At 44.9% G+C, this 21,137-nt stretch overlaps 1 protein-coding gene across 1 annotated transcript in view; it reads left to right on the top strand.

The window, feature by feature from the left end:
* The window catches only part of LOC122559237 (collagen alpha-1(VII) chain-like), a 262,907-nt gene that overhangs the window by 234,214 nt on the left and 7,556 nt on the right, over nucleotides 1–21,137 (top strand). The window contains exons 85-95 of the mRNA XM_043708618.1: nucleotides 2,173–2,244; nucleotides 4,185–4,220; nucleotides 4,304–4,363; nucleotides 5,848–5,892; nucleotides 5,985–6,020; nucleotides 7,969–8,004; nucleotides 10,408–10,464; nucleotides 10,587–10,658; nucleotides 14,873–14,944; nucleotides 15,940–15,975; nucleotides 19,777–19,857. Coding sequence (XP_043564553.1) covers nucleotides 2,173–2,244; nucleotides 4,185–4,220; nucleotides 4,304–4,363; nucleotides 5,848–5,892; nucleotides 5,985–6,020; nucleotides 7,969–8,004; nucleotides 10,408–10,464; nucleotides 10,587–10,658; nucleotides 14,873–14,944; nucleotides 15,940–15,975; nucleotides 19,777–19,857 — 603 coding nt within the window. The remainder of the gene's footprint in view (nucleotides 1–2,172; nucleotides 2,245–4,184; nucleotides 4,221–4,303; nucleotides 4,364–5,847; nucleotides 5,893–5,984; nucleotides 6,021–7,968; nucleotides 8,005–10,407; nucleotides 10,465–10,586; nucleotides 10,659–14,872; nucleotides 14,945–15,939; nucleotides 15,976–19,776; nucleotides 19,858–21,137) is intronic.

The raw sequence follows: 21,137 nt of genomic DNA, 5'->3' as shown, positions 1-21,137 counted from the left end.
AACATGACCTCAGGGCTCTGGAACTCAATTCCTCTACCAATAAAAGCTAGTACGCCATATGCCTTCTTCACCGCACTATTTACCTGGGTGGCAACTTTCAGAGATCTGTGTACATGGACACCAAGGTCCCTCTGCTCATCCACACTACCAATATCCGCCCGTTAGCCCAGTACCCCATCTTTTTGTTACTCTTACCAAAGTGAATCACCTCACACTTAGCTACATTGAACTCCATTTGCCACCTTTCTGCCCAGTTCTGCAGCTTATCTATATCCCGCTGTAGCCTGCCATATCCTTCCTCACTGTCTACAACTCCTCCGACTTTCGTATCATCCGCAAACTTGCCCAGCCTTCTAACCCCTCCTCCAGGTCATTTATAAAAATGACAAACAGCAATGGTCCCAAAACAGATCCTTGCAGAACACTGCTAGTGACGGCACTCCAAGATGAACCTTTGCCATCAACTACTACCCTCTGTCTTCTTCCAGCCAGCCAACTCCTAATCCAAACCTCCAACTCACCCTCAGTGCCATTCCTCCGTATTTTTTGCAGTAGTCTACCATGGGGAAAAGGCAGGAAAATGGAGTTGAGGGTAATCAGATCAGCCATGATGTCATTGAACGACAGAGCTGATGGGCTGAATGGCCCACTTCTGCTCCGACGTTTTCTGGTTTGGTCACAAGGAGCAATCACAGAGGTGGGGGAGTGGCATGTAAATTCCAATCGTGCCATTTGCCCACACCATCCGTCCCTGACCAATCAATTTTCTACAACTTGAGGCTGCATTAAGATTGAGGTGCGCCACGCAGACCCCTATTTACTGTGCCCCTCACCCCACCCAGACATGAAAGGGCAAACACCTTGCATCTTATAGCACTGGATGGTACTGGGCCTGCAGCTTTGAGAGCTTCTCTCCCGGACGATGAGTTATAGAGTCCTACAGCACGGAGACAGGCTCTTTGGCCCAACCTGGTCCACGCAGACCAAAATGTCCATCCATTTTGACCCCATTTCCCTCCACTTGGCCCATATCTTCCTTAACCTTTCCTATCCATGTATTTGTCCAAATGCCTTTTAAGTGTTGTTTACGTACCCGCTCAACCATTTCCGCTGGGAGCTTATACCATATGTGTACCACCCTCTGTGTTAAAATGTTGCCCCTCAGGTTCTCTTTTAGTCTTTCCCCTCTAACCTTATGCCTTCTAGTCCTCTTTTCCCCAACCCTAGGAAAAATGGTGCATTCACCCTATCCATGCCTCTCATGATCTTATACACTTCTGTAAGACCCCACCCCAGTCTCATATCCTCTAAAGAAAAAATGTCCTTTCCAACCTCTCCCTGTAACTCAAGCCTCTGAGATCCATTTGGGGAAAATCACCACTCGGGTGACAGTGTGAGGTTGTGACCCCCATTTGACCCTGACCTAAGCATCCCAATTCAGGAGCCCCACTTCCAGTTCCTCCTGAGGTTACACAGATGGGACAGAAGGAGCATTGACATGGCATGAGGCTGGTAGCAATGGGTCCATAATGGGCACTGTCACTCTGTGCAAGTTTAGACAGAGTGCAGACTATGGGGTGTGCATGATACACCTGAGGCATAACAACCCATTGTCAACCACTGATGGTCCCCATGAGTAGCTGTCTGCCAAATTATTGTTCTTTCTCTCTCTGGGCTCCATCTCCATCTATCGTTTAACCCTCCCCTCCATCCATCTTCAGCATTATACAACAGTAGTATACTCGCCAAGTTTAAGGGCATTTAAATGGTTATTGGCTAGGCATATGGATGAAAATGGACTAGTCTAAGATAAACGAGCTTCAGATTGGTTCCACAGGTTGGTGCAACATCGAGGGCTGAAGGGCCTGTACTGTGCTGTACTATGTTCTATACCAACCTTTTCGTGGCCATAATCAGTTCTGAAGAAAACTTACTGGACCCGAGATGTTAGCTCTGCTTTCTCTCTACACATGCTGCCAGATCTGTTGATTTTGTTTACGACTGGTCCTGACCTTGGCAACATCCAGACCATCGCACTCACTCAGTGAACAGGAGCAGGAGTCCTCCTGGTTAAACCTTCCCACCTAATTCAAGTGCAGTTTTATCCAGGAATTTAAAACCATCTTTTTATAATCCAGTTATTATTCTTTTAATGGCATTCTGTTCTTTCAGGGTGCTCCTGGATTTCCAGGGAGAGATGGAGCAACTGGACCACCAGGACCACCTGGACTTCCTGGATTACAGGTCAGTTAACAGCAGCCAACGTTATTGTGTGTTTATACTAGATCCATAGACTCGAGTGGTGCAGTGGCATTGTCCCTACCCATGAGCTGGGTACAAGTCCTAACTGCTCCGGAATTGTGTGATTGCATCTCTGAACAGATTGATTGTTCCTGTGGGACAATATTGGGATCCTGACCTGTCAGATGATTGTGGGTTGAACGCCAGTCTAGAAACCAGATCACATGACTTTGGCCATAGTCTCTGGGGCATGAATGCAGGGAGTCCTGCACTATTGGAGGCGCACTCTTCTGTGTTGGACATTGAACGAGTTCCCATCTGTCAAACAGCAGAGAAACCGGTCCGTGCCAACCAAACTAAACTAATCCCACCTGCCTGCACTTAGCCCATATGCCTCCAAACCTTTCCTATTCATGTACCTGTCCAAATGTTTTTAAATTGTTGTAAGTGTACCTGCATTCACAGCTTTCTCTGGCAGTCCATTCCATACATACACCGCTGTCTGTGTAAAAAGGTTGCCCCTTATGTCTTTTTTAAATCTTTCTCCTCTCAAGTTAAAAAATATGCCCCATTAGTCTAAGAAGATAAAGCAATGGCTCGAACCCATTCTCGGGATACAGTGGCGACAGAGAGAAAGTCCATGGTGACATATGTCAAGTGCAGACCAATATTACATAGAACCTACAGCACATAAACATCAACATGACCAAACTGACCTGTCCTCATGTTGGATGTAAAGACTAACATGCTATTAACAGAATAAGTGGTCATCTTAGTGAACTGCGGACAGTGCAGCCCACTTGATTGGCACAATGATCATTATCCAGTCCCTCCATCACCAACGCTCAGTAGCAGCAGTCTATACCATCTATGAGATGCTCTGCAGAAACTTTCCCAAGACACTTAGGGAACACCTTTTAAATCTATGACCACTTTCATCTCGAAGGACAAGGGCAAGCAGACGCATGGGAACACCACCCCCTGCAAGTTCATCATCCTGACTTGGAAATATATCACTGTTCCTTCACTGTTGCTGGGTCAAAGTCCTGGAATTCCCTCCCTAAGAACATTGTGTGGATTCAGACACCTCTCAGACTGCAATGGTTCAAGAAGGCAGCTCACTTCCACCTTCTCCAGGCCAATTAGGGACAGGCATTGGGACAGTTGGGGCAGCACGATGGCTCAATGGTTAGCACTGCTGCCTCACAGCACCAGGATTCCAGGTTCGATCCCAGCCTTGGTTGCCTGTCCATGTGGAGTTTGTACATTCTCCCTGTGTCTGCGTGGGTTTCCTCAGGGTGCTCCGATTTCCTCCTGTAGTTCAAAGATGTGCAGGTCAGGTGAATTGGCCATGCTAAATTGCCCATAGTGTTAGGTGCATTAGACACAGCGAAGTAGGTCTGGGTGGGTTGCTCTTCGGAGGGTCGGTGTGGACTGGTTGGGCTGAAGAGCCTGTTTCCACACTGTAGGGAATCTAATCTAATCTAATCAGGCAATAAATGCTGGCCCAGCCAGTGATACCCATAAATTAACAGAAGTCTTTAAAAGTAGTCCTTTGGCCAGTATTGCTAAACAGTCAGTCTGATTGTGTTTGTGGGATCTTGCTATGTACAATTTGGTTGCTACAATAAAATGTACTTCTTCAACTTTGGTAAAGCGCTTTGAAATGTCCTGAAAGCCGCCATGTAAATGATATTCCTATAAAATGTATGGAGAAAGTTGGGTATTAATATTAATCTCTGGGCATCGCAGAAAAAATACCAGCCTTCCTGTGTTGGGGACACCGGTAATGAGGATAGAATCCTGACTTCATTATGGCCAGAGCAGTGGAAGGGATCAGGGATATTTCCAGCCTTGATATTTAATACAATGTGATCTAAATGAAACAAGCGAGGGATTAAAACCAAGATCTGATGAACTGAAAATGTGAATATTTTATTCAGGGTTTGCCAGGACCACCTGGGTTACAAGGTGCCAAGGTAAGAACCAGAACCTAATCTTCACTACAGCTTCATTCCTCTTCTCCTTCTTTCCATCTGATCAGCCTGTTTTTCCTGTTCAGGGTGAAACAGGGATAGGAGTGCCCGGACCGAGAGGAGAAAGAGGAGATCCAGGACCTCGGGTAAGGAATCACTTCCAAATCAACAATGTCCTCATGGAGTATCCCGTTGTGAGTCCCCACTTACATGTTCCAGCTGAGGCTAGAAGGGTGCACAGTCTAATCCCACTCCTGCAGGGACCTCTGATGTGAAGTGACATGACCACTGTACCATAGTTGATGCTGCAGTACCATCTCAGTTGCATCTCAAGAGCAGTTGGGGAATAACCATAAATGCTGACTTGAAATGAGACAAGACCCCGAAGGAATATCAAGAAAATGGAAAATAACTTAAACAAGGAATTAGGAGGGCTAAAAGGGGTGAACAACCTCCTTATGAAGGAGCAGAGCTCCGAAAGCTAGTGCTTCCAAATAACCTGTTGGACTATAACCTGGTGTTGTGTGATGTTTAACTTTGTCCACCCCAGTCCAACACAGGCTCCTCCACATCATTTTGAAGGTTGATTCTTATTTGCCCTCAATTAGGGATGGGCATCAAAGCCTGGCCTCACTTGTATCACCCACACCACACGAAAGGAGAAAGAAAAGGTAATCTATTCCTCTCTTCCCGGTATTCCTTATTTCCCACTGGACCTTTCCTCTAACTCTGACAAACTGCTGGAATGCTCGTGGTCACTGTCAGGCTCTTGAGGAAAGGAACACCATAGGCACTGGGCCCAGTGCATGTTCTGTCACAGGATCAAACATGAAGGCTCTGTGGTGAGATTTATTGCCTGAGAGGAGTTTACGAATTGTGTCCACTTCAGGCTTGGTGGCGGTATTCTCATTTCTGAATCAGAGAGCCTTGGGTTCAAGCCCCACTCCAGAGATTTGGGTGTAACATTTTGCCTGGATCCCCAGCACAGTATTGAATGTGTGCTGCTGTATTGGAGCACCGTCTTTCAGATTAAATGTGAAACTCCAGCCTTTCTGTGCCGTCTCCGTTACATGATCGAGTGAGTTATCTCTAGAATCCTGGCCAATATTTGTCGCTGAGTTGGGAATCACCCAAAACTCACCTTGCTGTTTGTGGGATCTTGCTGTGCACAAATTGGCTGCCACACTTCCTACACAACAGCAAGTGACTTCACTTCAGTGCTAACTCATTGGCTATTATGTACTTTAGAACGTAGAGTTATACGGCATGGAAACAGACCCTTTGGTCCAACCAGTCCATGCCGAATGTAATCCCAAACTAAACTCGTCCCAACTGCCTGCTCCTGGCCCATATCTCTCCAAACCTTTCCTTTCCATGAACTTATCCAAATGTCTTTTAAATGTTGCAATTGTGCCCACATCCACCACTTCCTCATTCCACACATGAACCACCCTCTGTGTAAAAAAAATTGCCCTTCATGTCTTTTTTAAATTCCTCTCCTCTCACTGTAAAATGTGCCCATAGACATCCTGTACTTGTGAAAGATGCTAGATAAATGCAGGTCTTTCTTTGTCTCTTCTCATGCTTTGACCAAAGTCTTACTCACTTCACGTTCTCGTTGGTGCCTTAGGGTGAAGATGGAAGACCGGGGTTGACAGGAGAACGAGGACTACCTGTAACTACCTCTCTACTTTAATGAACTTTTCACGAGAGTTTGATTTGCCTCCCTGAAGTTCTTTTTTAATCTGTATTTTGTTATTTTGTCAGGGGCTTCCTGGTAGTCGGGGAGAAACTGGAATCAAAGTAAGTCTGTTTGACAGAGCTCCACCACACACTTCGTGGCAATCGAGGAGGTGACAGTGGCGAAGGGATTTTGGAGACAGTATTTTAGAACATAGAACATAGACCATTACAGTGCAGTACAGGCCGTTCGGCCCTCGATGTTGCTTTAGAAAAGCAAATTCACACTGTGGAGCCACATAGTGGCCAGAGACAGCAATTATGTTGTGACCTTCCAAAAATAAAAAAAATGTTGACATGGCAATTTACAGTGGGATTTCTCAGATGCGACAAAGGCAGAGGCTTCAGGCCAGTCAGGGGAAGGGAGGAGAATGGCAAGAACTGAGATTGAGAGGGGCTCAGAGTTGGACCCCTGGACTCATGTAATAATTTAACAAAACAATGTCTATGACTGGTAGAATGGGTCAGGCTGTACAGAGCAATCAGTGTCATGTTAAAGTTCCATTTGGGGTCCCATAGTCTTTGTGGGCATGATCACAATGGACAGAGGGCAGAGGAGATTTGCCAGGATGCAGCCTGCACGGGAGGGTTTTAGTTAGGAAGAGAGATTGGACCAAATTAGCATTGTTTTCCTTAGTGTATGCTTGAGAGGCATGGAGAGGGCAGAGAGGAAGAAAGTTCTCCCCTTGATGGAGGGATCAATAAGCAGGGTCATTAATGTGAGGTAAACAGGAAGGAGGTTTAAACAGAAAGTGAGGACATTTTTTTTCCAACCAGAAGGTGTTGGGAATCTGGAACTCACTGCCTGTTGGGGTGGTAGAGGCAGAAATCCCCTTGCTGCCGCACAGCGTCAGGGACCTGGGTTCAATTCCACCCTCGGCCGACAGTCTGTATGCAGTTTGCGCATCCTCCTGCATGGGTTCCTTCCAGGCGCTCCAGTTGCATCCCACAGGCCAAAGATGTGCAGGTTAGGGTGTGTTGGCCATGGGAAATTCCCCTGTAGTGTCTGAGGATGTGCAGGTTAGGTGGGTTAGCTATGGGAAATGCGGGGTTCCAGGACTAGGGTGGGCAGTGTTCAGAGGATCGGTGCAGACTCAATGGGTGAAAGGCCACTTTCTGCACTATAGGAACTCTATGAAATATTTAATTGTGCACTTATGATGCAAGGCAATGGGTCAAGTTCTAGAAAATGTGATTAGAACAGTGAGGTGGTTGATTCTGACTAGCACTGCCTCGATGGGCCAAAGCGCCTTTTTCTGTGCTATAGATCTCTATGCCTCTGTTGCAGCTAATCCCACCTGAGGCTGCAGCTTGGAATCTTATCGAATTAAAGATGTACTTCTCCCCATCCACCCATGTCCCACCCACCCTGAAGTGCTGAACATCTGAGGGTGGGGAGGAAGTGGGTGTCAAGATTAGAGTGGTGCTGGAAAAGCACAGCAGGTCAGACAGCATCCGAGGAGCAGGAAAATTGATGTTTTGGGCAAAAGCCCTTCATCAGGAATGAGACTGGGAGCCTCAGGGGTGGAGGGATAAATGTGTGTATTGGGTATTGACTAATTCTTATCCTCATCACTGAAAAAAAACCAAACCAATCCCGTGCCAACCTGTGGATTTCAGCAAGTATATTTCAGCCTATCAGAAACCTCGATATTGGCTCCTTGGCTGACCTGAAACTGCCAGCCAATCGGAGCCTGGCATCTTCTGGGTCCTAAAGACCATCAGTCAATGCTCACTCCTCTCTGGATCCAATGGTGAGAAGGTGGGTCTTTTCTTTGATTCCCATGAGGTGGGGGTCATGGAGAGTTGGGGTGGCTTCAGGAGGCTCTGGTACAAGAAGGGCTTCAGAGGACATCCTGTTGCCCACCGTCTCTGGATGCCCAGGGTTGGCATTGTGTTCTGTGGATGGTGCACCCTGAAGCCACTGGCTTGCAGGTGGCGCAGGGCATGCATTTTTAAGGTAGACAGAAGGAAAGCTATGCTTGCACTAAGAACCCATTTTGTTTTGTAGGGCGATGCTGGACCAGTTGGGCAGAAAGGAGAGAAGGTTTGTGAGAGCTGTATTGAATGCGGGCAAATTGCATGAAATGTTTTTAATTCAGCGCCAACTTGAGCATCTCCCAGTCTTGCTCCTCACATTTATCTACTACGCACAAGAATCAGGCTTTGGCTAGTCAAATCCCTTTGCAAACTAATCCCATTCCAAACTTTATCGTCAAACTTTTAATTACCAGCTCTAATATCTCCTGTGTGGTCCAAATTTCACTTGACATTTCCTCCTGTGGCATGCATTGGTGTATTAAAAGGTTCTATATAAATTTATATTGTTGCTGGAACAAATTACAGGGAACTTTATTTTGCAGCTGGGATATCTGACTTAGGTTGTAGCGTCATTGTTTATGGTGAAGTCATTCGGCCCATTAATTCTGTGCTAGCCCTCTATCATGCATCTATTCGATCCCAGTCCCCTGCAGTTTCCCGATGGCTCTGCAGTTCTCTTTGCCTCAAGTTTCCTTTCGAAATCAGTGAACATCTCCACTTCCATCCCACTCGCAGGCAGCAAGCTTTGGGTCATCACAAGTTGGTGTGCCCAAGAAAAGTTATTTCTCACAAGCTGTCTGCATCTCTTGCCAGAAACCTGTGTCCCGTAGTCCTTGTGCCATCAGCTAATTTCTTCATCCAGTTTATCCAAGCCTGCCATGAGCAAGTATGCCTCTGTCGGACCTTTCTTTTCTCGAAGGAGAACAATCCCAGCTTCTCCACACTCAACGTGTATCCGCACACCTGGTACCTTTCTGGTCTCTGTGCTTTGGAAATATGGGCTGATTGGGCTTGGTCAGTATCTTCCTTGTTGCATACAGCCAGAAGGGATATTCACATTGGTACGATCCATGTGGCCTACACAAATGGCATCACACAGGCACTGAAATTTGTAGACCACATTACGTATTCGTTGAGATAGACAGGACTTCCTTGCAGAATCCTGATAATGTCAAAACGTACCTGTGCTGCTGCTTCTTAGTAACAGCGAGCTTCAGCTGTTGTTCAGAATGTTGAGATACCTTACCACCTCAGGATAATCTAAGGTATACTGAGCACTCTTAAGGACTAAGAGTGATAGACTTAGGCCTGGCAATGAGTTTGGGTGTTGGTTATTCAGACAGGATTGTGAAGTGGCACACCTGCGCTTACAGGCAGCTATGCATATTCATGTGTCAGACTGTGTAGTTTGCACGCATTGCATCTGTTTCAAATCAAGAAAACAGATGACAGCCATTCTCTGGTTAGTTTCTCTCGGGCCGTGCCTTGACCAATCAGGGTCAACGTGTCTGGATTAAATTTAAACAAAGCTTGGCAGTTAACTGTCAGTTATCATCTATCTGGTGCATTCTCCATAACAATAATGCTACCAATCAGAGTCCACTTGCTAGCCAATCAGCACTGTCTTCTCATTCAATCAGGAAGGGTAGCTTCCCCTTTACATTGTTTTTATCTTGAAAATTGTCCTCATGAGTGCCAAATGGAAAGCTTTGGGAAAATGTGTATTTTTCTAGCCATGTTAATTTATGTAAAAATAAGAAAGTATGGTCCTTGGGAGCATCACCATATAGTAACCACAGTCTAATAATGCATCTCTTTTCCAGGACTTGTAGTCCTTAAGTTATTTTTTTCTTCACCATTAATATTCCCTCTAAGCTGTCATGTAACTTCATCAAAAAAATGCACTAATTCAATGCTTTTAACAGAGACCCATGCTGATTCCCTCTTTGTTAATCTAACATCAGTCTTTGTGTGTGTGTTTATTTTAATATTTTAGTGAAATTTCTTTTACAGAATTATAATATTACAAAAATATGAAAATATAACATTATAACAACAAAAACAACAACAATAATAAACCAACGACTATACTGCTCTACAAAAGAACAAATAACTATACTCATTGCGCACCAATAATGTTGTATCTAAAACCTGGCCGACCATTGGTGTTACACTGACCAGCTGTAAATGCAAGGGACACCCTACCACACCATCTTGAACACGAGACTCATATTTGCCACTTTCCAATGAGGAAGGTTGGGAGATTAAGTCCATCTATTATCTCCATATCTGACAGCAGCCTGATGTCTGATCCATCTGGACCAGACTATATGTCAACTCAAAGCTCAGTTCAGTACATCTCACCTCTCTATCTTCAACCCCATCTATTACCTACACTCGTTCATTCTGCTAATGTCTTGTCAATGAGTTTACTGTTGTTATCAACCGCACAAATTAGGCATAGGTCAAAACCCAGTGCCAACCCCCCCCTTTTCCTGAATTCGGAACAAAGAGTTGAAAGAAACATTTACAATATCTCAGGTCAATAAAGCCTTTGCTCTTGCTATTGTATGTGCTGCAGTTTCATGTTATTGAGTCCTGAGAGACTGTCTTCTGTTCCGTCATACAGGGGGAAGCACTGACTGTCCCTGGAATGCCTGGACTCAAAGGAATCAAAGGAGAGTCCGTAAGGAACAACATTCTCAGGCCTGTCCATGAGAGAAACAAACAGATTTTGCAGGGTTGGCTGGGCAAAGGGGGAGAGGTACACTTGGGATTCTGTTGAAAGCTGGTGTTGGTCTCTTACAGGGGGAGCGTGGCCAGAAAGGAAGTGAAGGTCCGAAAGGAATGAAAGGAGAAGAGGGACCACGGGGAGAGAAGGTACATGTTTCTCCTGCACCTTAACTGGATTTGTGTTCCAGAGAACGAGAGTTCAAATCCCACCCACACCGCCACACAGGGCACATTGAGAATTGGAATTCCATTTTCATAAATTAAAAAACAAATTTCTGATGTCAGTGCTGTTGGAAGCGTTGGAGGTGAGCAGAATTAATTGGACACATAAATACATGGTTGTAACTACTCACTGGGCATCTTGCCTTAATCAGTATTTGGTGAAACTAAACCTGGTGTAATCGAACATGGAATGAGACAAGGCTGTGTACTATCGCACGAGAAGAAGCAGCAGATGAACATCAATTGGTGGAAGTGGTGAGATTGGTAGATAAACAGACCCTAGTGGTTTCGCGAGTCAGAAACGATTACAGAGAGTGGCGAACTCAGCCCAGACGATCACAAAGGCCACCCTCCCATCTATAGAATCCATCAACCAGGCCCACTGTCAAGGAAAGGCCAACAGCATTCTCAAAGATCCATCCCACCCTGGCAATGTTTTTCTACAACCTCTTCCCATTGGGGAGAAGGTACAGAAGCTTGAACACATGCACCAGACAGCTTCAAAACAGTTTCTATCCTACTTTTGTAAGAATACCAAATGGACTCGCAAACTCTTAACAATCGCCTGTACCTGTGTTTTGTTTTTGCCGCTATTTACCTATTATTTACTTATCTATGCGACTTAACTCTGTGAGCTGCCTGTATTGCTCGCAAGACAAAGCTTTTCACTGTGCCTTGGTACATGTGACAATAAATTCAATTCAATTCAAGAGTGTGGTGCTGGAAAAGCACAGCCGGTCAGGCAGCATCCGAGGAGCAGGAAAATCGACGTTTCGGGCCAGCGTCCTTCCTCATTCCTGATAAAGGGCTCCAGCCCAAAATGTCAATTCTCCTGCTCCTCGGATACTGCCTGACCTGTTGTGCTTTTTCAGCACCACACTCTAGATTCTAATCTCAGCATCTGCAATCCTCACTTTCTCCTGGACCCGAGTGATTTGCACAGTAGATCAAGATTGCCAGGATGAGACGGTGGTGCAGTGCTAATGTCACTGGATTAGGTAAGGTCCTAGGGGGCAAGGGTTCAAATCCTACCACAGCAGTGATGCAGTTTAAATTCAATTTGTAAATCTGCAGTATAAAACATGGTTCTTGTGCTACAGTGGTAGCGCCCCTCTGTGACAGGAGCTCAAGTTCCAGTTCCATCATATGTGTAACAACTTCTCTGAACAAGCTGATCAGAAAATATCTATAGAGACCATGACGACTGTCAACAATTGTTGCAAAAGCCCTCGAGAGAGAGGGAAATCGGAAATCTGCCTTCCTTACCTGGTCTGACCTAATGTGGGTTCAGACCCCCAGCAACGTGCCTATTACTTAACTGCCCTCTGAAACCCACAAGCCACTGAGTTCTCAGGACTAGCCTCTGCAGTGAGTCACATGCCCCAGAAAGCAATTAAGAACAAAAGTATACCAATGAGCAGCAAGTGATGAAAGCTTACAGAGTGAAACTTAGTGTAAACCAAGATGAAAGTTGTGGCAATTGGGGAAAAATAAGTCATGCTGGGAAAGCAGAGATCAAGATAAATGGACTATAGCAGAGCAAGTTTCACAATTGAAGTCCCTTATCAGAAGATGATTATTGCCCATAGGAAATCAGAATGTAAATAACACTGACAACAAATCAATTCTCCACACAAAAGCAATTCCTCAGCCTTGGAATGAGTAGCAATCTCAATGAGGGAGTTTACTCAAGGGCCAGTGATTCGGAACATCTTGTCAAACATAGACATTTCGGGATCCCTGAAGACTTGAAGGTGGTGAAATGAGGGTCAGTAGACGGGCAGAGGGGGTCAGTTTGGACAGAACATGAGAGCAATGAAGAGATTCTCTCAGGATGGGGAAGGACAAAACGCCCTTGGTGAAGATCACCGAGAAAAGGCTGCAAGGCTGGACTGGCCATATCCTTCGGCACGAGGATTTGCCGGTGGAGGTGACCGGAGGAAGATTAGAGTGAGGTAAACCAAGAGGGAGAAAAAGAATAACTGACTGTGTCGGACATCTTGAAATTGACAATGCGAGCTCCAAAACCAAAGCTGAAACTGCAAGGATTCAAGTTGTAGAGAATGAGCAGAGGTCCAGCTGAGGGGGTGACCTTATAGAGGTTTATAAAATCATGAGGGGCATGGATAGGGTAAATAGACAAAGTCTTTTCCCTGGGATGGGGGAGTCCAGAACTAGAGGGCATAGGTTTAGGGTGAGAGGGGAAAGATATAAAAGAGACCTAAGGGGCAACTTTTTCACACGAAGGGTGAAGTGTGTATGGAATGAGCTGCCAGAGGATGTGGTGGAGTCTGCTACAATTGCAGCATTTAAAAGGCATTTGGATGGGTATATGAATAGGAAGAATTTGGAGGGATATGGGCCGGTTGCTGGCAGGTAGGACTAGATTGGGTTGGGATATCTGGTCGGCATGGATGGGTTGGACCGAAGGGTCTGTTTCTGTGCTGTACATCTCGATGACTATGACCAGCCCTGTTGTAGATCATAAGAATGTAAGAAACAGGAGTAGACCATCTGGCCCATCGAGCCCGCTCCACCATTCAATAATATCATGTCTGGCATTATCCTGGACTCAGCTACACGAACCCGCCCGCTCACCATAACCCTTAATTCCTTTACTGTTCAAATATCTATCAATAAATAAATTAAGGGTTATCACTATGACTACTTTTTGTAAAAATAGTCATGAATGGATTGTCATAATGGATCCCATCTGGTCCATTCACCTGCTTGAGGGAAAAAAAATCCCATCATTTTAAACTGTTCTAGGGCTAAATGTAACTCCCGTCCCACACCGACTCTGACCTGCCTCCTGGAACGGCATAACAAGCCACAGGAACTGTCAGTGATGGTTCAGAAAGCAGGTTACCTCCACCCACATCTCAGAGCAACCAAAGGTGAGCAGGAAATGAAGTGATGCCACATGCTGAGGGTGAGTATGAGAAGCAGGTCACGATGCACAACAGCACGTCAGACATAGACAGACTCTCATTCTAACATCACCTGGTCATTCAAACACTCAAACCTGGGGATTTGGAATGGAAGTGTGAATTATGTAACAGTTTGCTTTTATTCACTTGTGGTATGTGGGCATCGCTGGCGAGCTCAGCATTTATCGCCCTTCTCCAATTCCCCCTTGAGAAGGTGGTGGTCAGCTGCCTTTTTGAACCGTTGTAGTCCCTGGGAGTAAAGGTGTCGACAGTAGCAAAATCTGCTGTAGTGCACTTGGCTGGTGAGTGTGGTCTCATATCCCTGCTACTGACAGTGACAATGAAGAAAGGAGCATGTGTTTAGGGTGCATGGATATGTAGATGGCTAGCCAAGCAAAGACACACCGGCCACTTTCAATCATAAGTGTCATGTAACCTCAAATCTGTGGGTTATTCCAGCTGATCCCTTTAGTGTTGGTGCTTCTTCTGTGGAATCCAATGCAAAAACCACTGCCTCACCCACAGCGTTTGAGTGAATACCTAATGGTGAGTTTCTGTTCCCTTTTCAGATCAACCAGTGCCCCTTCCTTTTTTAAAAAAATCTGAATCCTTGAGGTCAAAATGCTCCAGAAGATGAGCAATGATTTTGATTTGATTTATTACTGTCACGTGTACTGAGGTACAATGAAAAGTGTTGTCTTAACTTGCTGTACAGGCAGATCATACTATACAGAGTACATCAGGGTAACAGAACAGAGTGCATTATACAGTAATACAGCTGCTGAAAAGGTGCAGTGACAGATCAACATTAATAATAAAGAGGTCCATTCAGAAGCCTGATAACAGACAAAGCTGTTCTTGAATCTGTTGGTACGTGTATACAAACATTTCTATCTTCTGCCCGATAGAAGAGGGTGTAAGAGAATATAAGCGGAATGGGAGGAGTCTGAGATGATGTTAATTGCTTCCCCGAGGCAGTGGGAAGTGTAAATGGAGTCAATGGATGGAAGGCTGGGTTTGTATGATGGACTGGGCTGTGTTTCCAACTCTCTGTAGTTTCTTGTGGTCTTGGGCCAGAAGAGTTACCAAACCACACTGTGATGCACCCAAATAGGATACTTTCTATGGTGCATCAATGCTGATAGTAACTGCAGGTTCGATTGGGTTCCTGATCTAAGGGTTGTGTTTGTTTTATTCCTTTCTGTTTAGGGACCCAAAGGAGAACAAGGAGACAAAGGTTCAACGGGCTTCCCCGGCGCCAGAGGTGCAGGTGGACAAAAGGTTGTATTCTCTTGCACTTATTCAGCAAAACTATAAGATGATGAAGCTTGTCTTTTAGGATTGAGTTAAGGGTGCAGAGCATGACCTGGACTTCAGTCTTTGAAGACTGTACATGGTTTAATGGTTCACTAACGCCTGCATAGGAAAATCCTCTCCTTGGTCAGCGCTGAAAATCAAACCAACATGGACAACATTGTGGTTCTCCCACTCTCCGGGATAAATGTTGCAGCTGGAAATAAGTCACAAAGCAAGGTCCAGAAATTGTGGGAGAAATTGAGGTGAATTAATGGTGTTACCTTTGCAAAATGGTCCAACAATTTACAGTGAAACTGTAAAATGATCTGAACCATGAGGAAAAAAAGCCAGTTGTATCTCCCATGTGGGATGGTAACATTGTGGTGATGTTACTAGATACGTCATCCAGAGGCCAGAATTAATGCTTGAGAGAGAGGATAAAGTCAGAAGTCACCCAACATCAGGTCCAACCAGTTTATTTAAAATCACAAGCTTTCAGAGCGCTGTTTTGAAATGTATAGTAGTTTTGAAATGTATAGTATGTTGTACTTTCATTTACTTGCCTGTGTCACTTACTGTTACCTTTTTTGTCACATCTTCACACTGCACTTATTCTGGGCTTTGTTTCAATTTAACTTCATTGCTCATGCTGTAGCGAAATCATTTGGCCTCCTTATGGCCTTCTGTTCAGTCTTTTATGTAAGCCCCTCTCAGGATAACACACCTCTCGTCTGCCGAACTTGGTGTTTCCCCAGGTAATTTATTTTGCTTTTGCGTTGCCTCCTGCCCTTTTGGACTTGGCCTGATCTCTTACCTTGGGATATTAAATGAGGTTGGACAGTTTTGGCTGTGGCCTTTGCTCAGGCTGAATACCTCACTGACATTCTTTTTCTGCTTTTAAATACAACTGGGGAACATCAGTAACTAAAAAAACTCTGCACAGGTCCTAAACCTTAATGAAATTTTGTTTCTTTTGCCAGGGTGAGGCAGGTGAGCCAGGCCAACCTGGGAAACTGGTAAGTTTTGCATTGTTCCTTCCTATTCACTACACACTCAGCAATGTCTCAGTCTCTATCGCTGCTTAAAGATGTGATCAGTTGGCTCATCAATTTCCCTAATTCAGGCATTTACACTTGGCTCCCTTTGACATACTTGTCAGGAAAGTGCAATAAAACGCAAGTTAAGCCATCTCCTGACTCATCGTGACCATCTAACTCACAGTCAACACAGTCTAGAAGGGAGGGCCTGTATTCCATTCCAAAAGTTCTCAAACTAACTCCTCAAAAGAGCTGAAAATGAAAAATGCTGGAGATCACAATGGGTCAGGCAGCAGCCGCAGAGAGAACAAGCTAATATTTCGAGTCTCAATGACTCTTCCTCAGAGCTGGTGTGAAGTGTGGAGGGGGTTCAGTATTGAGTTCAACATCTTCAAATTGTGAACCCATTTCTTCCCTTTTTTAGCTTTGGTCGTTACATTCTCTGTCACCTTCTCTCCTCTCACACCCCCCCTACCCCTTTGTGACTGTCTGTTCTTTCCCATGTGGCAGTTAGACACACCACTGCTCTGCCATTCTCACATTCCAATCACTTAATCCACATCCTTTCTCCCCCAGCACTCCAACATCCCAACTATTGTGTAAATGCTGCCCCCTCCGCACTCCATATCAGCCCTGATGAAAAGTCATCTAGACTCGAAACGTTAGCTTGGTCTCTCTCTCTCTCTCTCTCTCTCTATGGACATTGCCTGACCCACTGTGACCTCCAGCATTTGTTATTTTCAATACAGATTCCAGCATCTGCAATAATTTACTCCTCAAAACAGCTGCCCTGTTAGACCCACTCGTTATTTCCCATAGCCCTGCACATCATTTTCTTTTGTTTTAAGTATCTGTCTCGTTCCCTTTTGAAAGTTATCAGATCTGATTCCACTTCCCTCTCAGACAGTGCGTTCCACATTACATTGTGCTGCTTAAAAAAAATCACTCGTCTGTTGCCAGTCACTAACGTCAGGTTGTCTCCTGCCTGTGGAAAGATTTTATTTCATTATCCGTGTTGAAAACGTTCAGAATTTTGAACAGCTCCAACAAATCAACTCTCAGTCTTCTCTGCTCTAAGGAGGACACGATTTTTGGAGGGCCTGGTCCCAGTGAGATATTCACCCCCTTCCCTGCAACGATTAAATTCTAGACAAGAAGGTCCATGTGTCACCTTTCTGACTCACCACCAATTGTGGGCTTTAACTGGTCGTTAATAGTTAGTTAAAGCTCTTAACCCAACACCTGTTGACCCGGCAGGGGAGCAGAATGGTTGATTTCCTAATGGTGAAACCGGGAGAAAGTGACGACTGCAGATGCCGGAGATCAGAGTCAAAAAAGTGTGATGCTGGAAAAGCACAGCTGGTCAGGCAGCATCCGAGGAGCAGGAGAGTCCTTTATCAGGAAGAGCCCATGCTCAAACGTTGACTCTCTTGCTCTTTGGATGCTGCCTGACCTGGTGGTGAAGCCAGGGAGATGTGCCTGCTGAGGTGAAAGGTGACCTCCAGGTCCCCCAATCGTATACACAACTGGGGCAGTGATGGGTGGGGAGTGAAGGCTTCTGCTCGGGCCTCTGACCCATTCCTCCCCACCATCCAACCCTGTGATCTCACCCAGCCCCGCACAGAATGAAGCAGTTACCTCCTACATTGACTAGGTGCAAGTGGAGAGGACGTTTCCTTTTTCTGGGAGAAGCTAGAACTCAAAAAAACAAATCTGGGTCACCTAGTTCAAACAGAGATGGGGAGGGGGATTGTTTCTATCTCACAGAACACCATGAGCCTTTGGAACCTCCTTCCTCAAGAGATGGTGGAACTGGCGTCTTTGTATAGGTTTTAAGGCAGAGGTCGATGGATTCGTGATAAACAGAGGGGTGAAAGGTTATCAGGGGCTAGACAGAAATGGAGAGCAATCAAACCAGCTGTGACTGTTCAGATCATTCAGCTGAAGAACAATCCATACCAGCCTGCCCTCATTCCCAAACACAAACAGAAAGATTCATTTCGGATTTACTGTGTCAAGATATATAGATATAGGAGTGAAATGAGGCCATTCAGCCCATCCAGTCTGCTCTGCCATTTGATCATGGGATGATATGTTTCTCAACCCCATTCTTCTTCTGCCTTCTCCCTGTAACCATTGACCCTCTTACTAATCAATAATCTATCTATCTCTGTCTTAAATACATTCAATGACTTGGATTTTGAATCCAACAACATAAATGGAAGCACTGATAGTTTTGATCTGTATAGTTTGGTGCATTTTCCTTCAGTTACCTGTGCCATTTTCTCTTACTTGTTTTGACGCACTTTTCATCAAATCCTTCATATTCCACTTAATCTGAGTTTTGTTTCAATCTAAATTTATTACTTATGCTGTAGCAAAATTGTTTTGGTCTCTTTATGGCTTTCCTTCCAGCCTTTAAGTAAGTCCCTCTCAAACAAAAATCTCTCTCGTCTTTCGAACTTGCTGGTTCCCCAGGTAATTTGATCATGGGATGATATGTTTCTCAACCCCATTCTCCTGTTGTCTTCCTCTCACCACTGATCCCCTCACTCATCAAGAACCTGTCTATCTGTCTTAAATACACTCAGTGACTTGGCTGCCACTGTCCTACACAACAATGAGCTCCACAGGTTGACCATTCTCTGGCTGAAGAAATTCCTCCTTATTTTAGTTCTAAAGGGTCGTCCCTTCACTTTGAGGCTATGCCCTTGGGTCCTAGTCTCTCCTACTAGTGGAAACATCTTCTCCATGTGTTGGGCTATCAGGATGATCATTACAACTTCAAATATTGGGTCCCTTAGTGCGACATTGAATCTTAACCGATGGGGAGCAATCTTTGGATCTCCTCTGATTTTAACTGATATTGATTTGATTTGATTTATTGTAGTCACATGAACCTAAGTACAGTGAAAAGTTTTGTTTTGTGAGGAGTACAGGCAGATCATAGCAAACAAAGACGTACGGATCATAGGGCAGAGCAAGGCACACAAGGTTACAGCTGCACAAATGCAATATTAGATTAAATTCCCAACAGTATAGAAACAGGCCCTTCGGCCCAACAAGTCCACACTGACTCTCCAATGAGTAACCCACCCAGACCCATTCCCCTACCTTGTACTTACCCCTGTCTAATGCACCTAACATTATGGGCAATTTAGCATGGCCAATTCACCTGGCCTGCATATCTTTGGACCATGGGAGGAAACCAGAGGAAACCCATGCAGACACGGGGAGAATGTGTAAACTCCACACAGACAGTCGTCCAAGGCTGGAACTGAACCCAGGTCCCTAGCACTGTGAGGCACCGGTGCTAACCACTGAGCCACCATGTCACCTACAAAGATGGGAGTGGTGTGGAAGCACTCCTTCTGCCAAAACCAGAAGATCAACATTAGATTTGAAATTAGAGAGGTCCATTCAATTGATTGAAAAGTGAGTGAAAAAGTTTTCCTCACTTGGCCCTTGTTTCTTTCATAGATCACTTCAAATCTATGCCCTCTTGTTCTTGTTCCTTATATGAGTAGCAGTAACCTCTCAGGATCTGCTCTATCCAGCCAACTCATGATTGTGAGTCGCTCACTGTCAGACAGAGGACAAAGAAGACTGTACATGGTGCTCAGCGGGTCTTGCAGCATCTGTGGAGAGAAATCAGAGTTAACGTTTCGGGTTGAGTGACCCTTCCTCAGAACCTGTTTGTTCGGTTTTTGTCAAGAAGACTGTACTGGTGTCTCTTATTAGCTGCACTAACTTTGTTTCCCACGTGCGGATCTTTAACAGGGAATACCGGGGAAGGATGGCAGTGATGGAGTGAAAGGAAACCGTGGTGACAGGGGAGAAATAGGACCTCAAGGTTTCAAAGTAAGTTGTTACAAACATGATGTATATCCCAGGTGAACTGAGCTGTGATAATCATGAGGGCCATAGGTAAGTGAATAGGCAAGGTCTTTTATCCAGGGTAGGGGCGTCCAAAACCAGAGGGCTTAGATTTAAGGTGAGAGTGGAAAGATTTAAAAGGCACCTAAGAGGGTGATGCATGTACGGAATGTGTTGCCAGAGGAAGTGGTAGATTTAACATTTAAAAGACACTTGGACAGATACATGAATAGGAAAGGTTTAGAGGGATAAGGGCCAAGCGTGGGTAAATGAGACTAGTTCAGTTCAAGAAATCTGATTAGCATGGACGAGTTTCCATGCTCTGTGACTCTATTAGATTACTTACAGTGTGGAAACAGGCCCTTCGGCCCAACAAGTCCACACCGACTCTCCGAAGAGCAACCCACCCACACCCATTCCCCTACATTTACCCCTTCACCTAACACTGCGGGCAATTTAGAATGGCCAATTCACCTGACCTGCACATTTTTGGACTGTGGGAGGAAACCGGAGCATCCGGAGGAAACCCACACAGACACGGGGAGAATGTGCAAACTCCACACAGACAGTTGCTTGAGGCAGGAATTGAACCTGGGTCTCTGGCACTGTGAGGCAGCAGTGCTAACCACTGTGCCACCGTGCCACCCAAATGATAATGAATATGATAATGAATCCTTCCAAGTCTGGGTCAGATATACAAATGGTTTTTCAAGTTTGGGATACTGGCAGAATTTATTAACACTTGAAGTGAAGGAGACATTTTTGCATTATATTAACTAAGTTCTACTTTTCCATTTCTGATAAATGTGGAATGACTTAATTGAAACATTTGATGAATGACCTGACCTCACTGTGTAATGGTGAAACCTTACAGGCTGGTGTGAACCATTCCAAGTGATCAGTCTGAAATTCAATCCTCAGGTGCACCACGAAAAACAACATGGATCTGCACCATTACCTGAGGTGTTTTTCACATATATATACATGTTTAACACAGCTGCAGATATGCAGAAATGGCTGGTATTCACTAACAATCAGTACAACTTACTGGTGTACTCAAAAAGACAGTATAAAGGACTCATGTACATGAAGAACTGGTATTTTAAGAACTGGTATACACAAACGGCTGGTATAAATGACTCATGTACACAAAGAGTTAGTGTATATATATTAAAGGACTGGTTCTCCAGAAGGGCTGATAGAAATGACTGATATACACAAAGTTAAAAATCTCACAACACCAGGTTATAGTCCAACAGGTTTAT

This window comes from Chiloscyllium plagiosum, chromosome 18 (genome assembly GCF_004010195.1).
Source record: "Chiloscyllium plagiosum isolate BGI_BamShark_2017 chromosome 18, ASM401019v2, whole genome shotgun sequence".
Classification (NCBI taxonomy): Eukaryota; Metazoa; Chordata; class Chondrichthyes; order Orectolobiformes; family Hemiscylliidae; genus Chiloscyllium; species Chiloscyllium plagiosum.
This window is presented reverse-complemented; position numbering and strand designations above follow the sequence as displayed.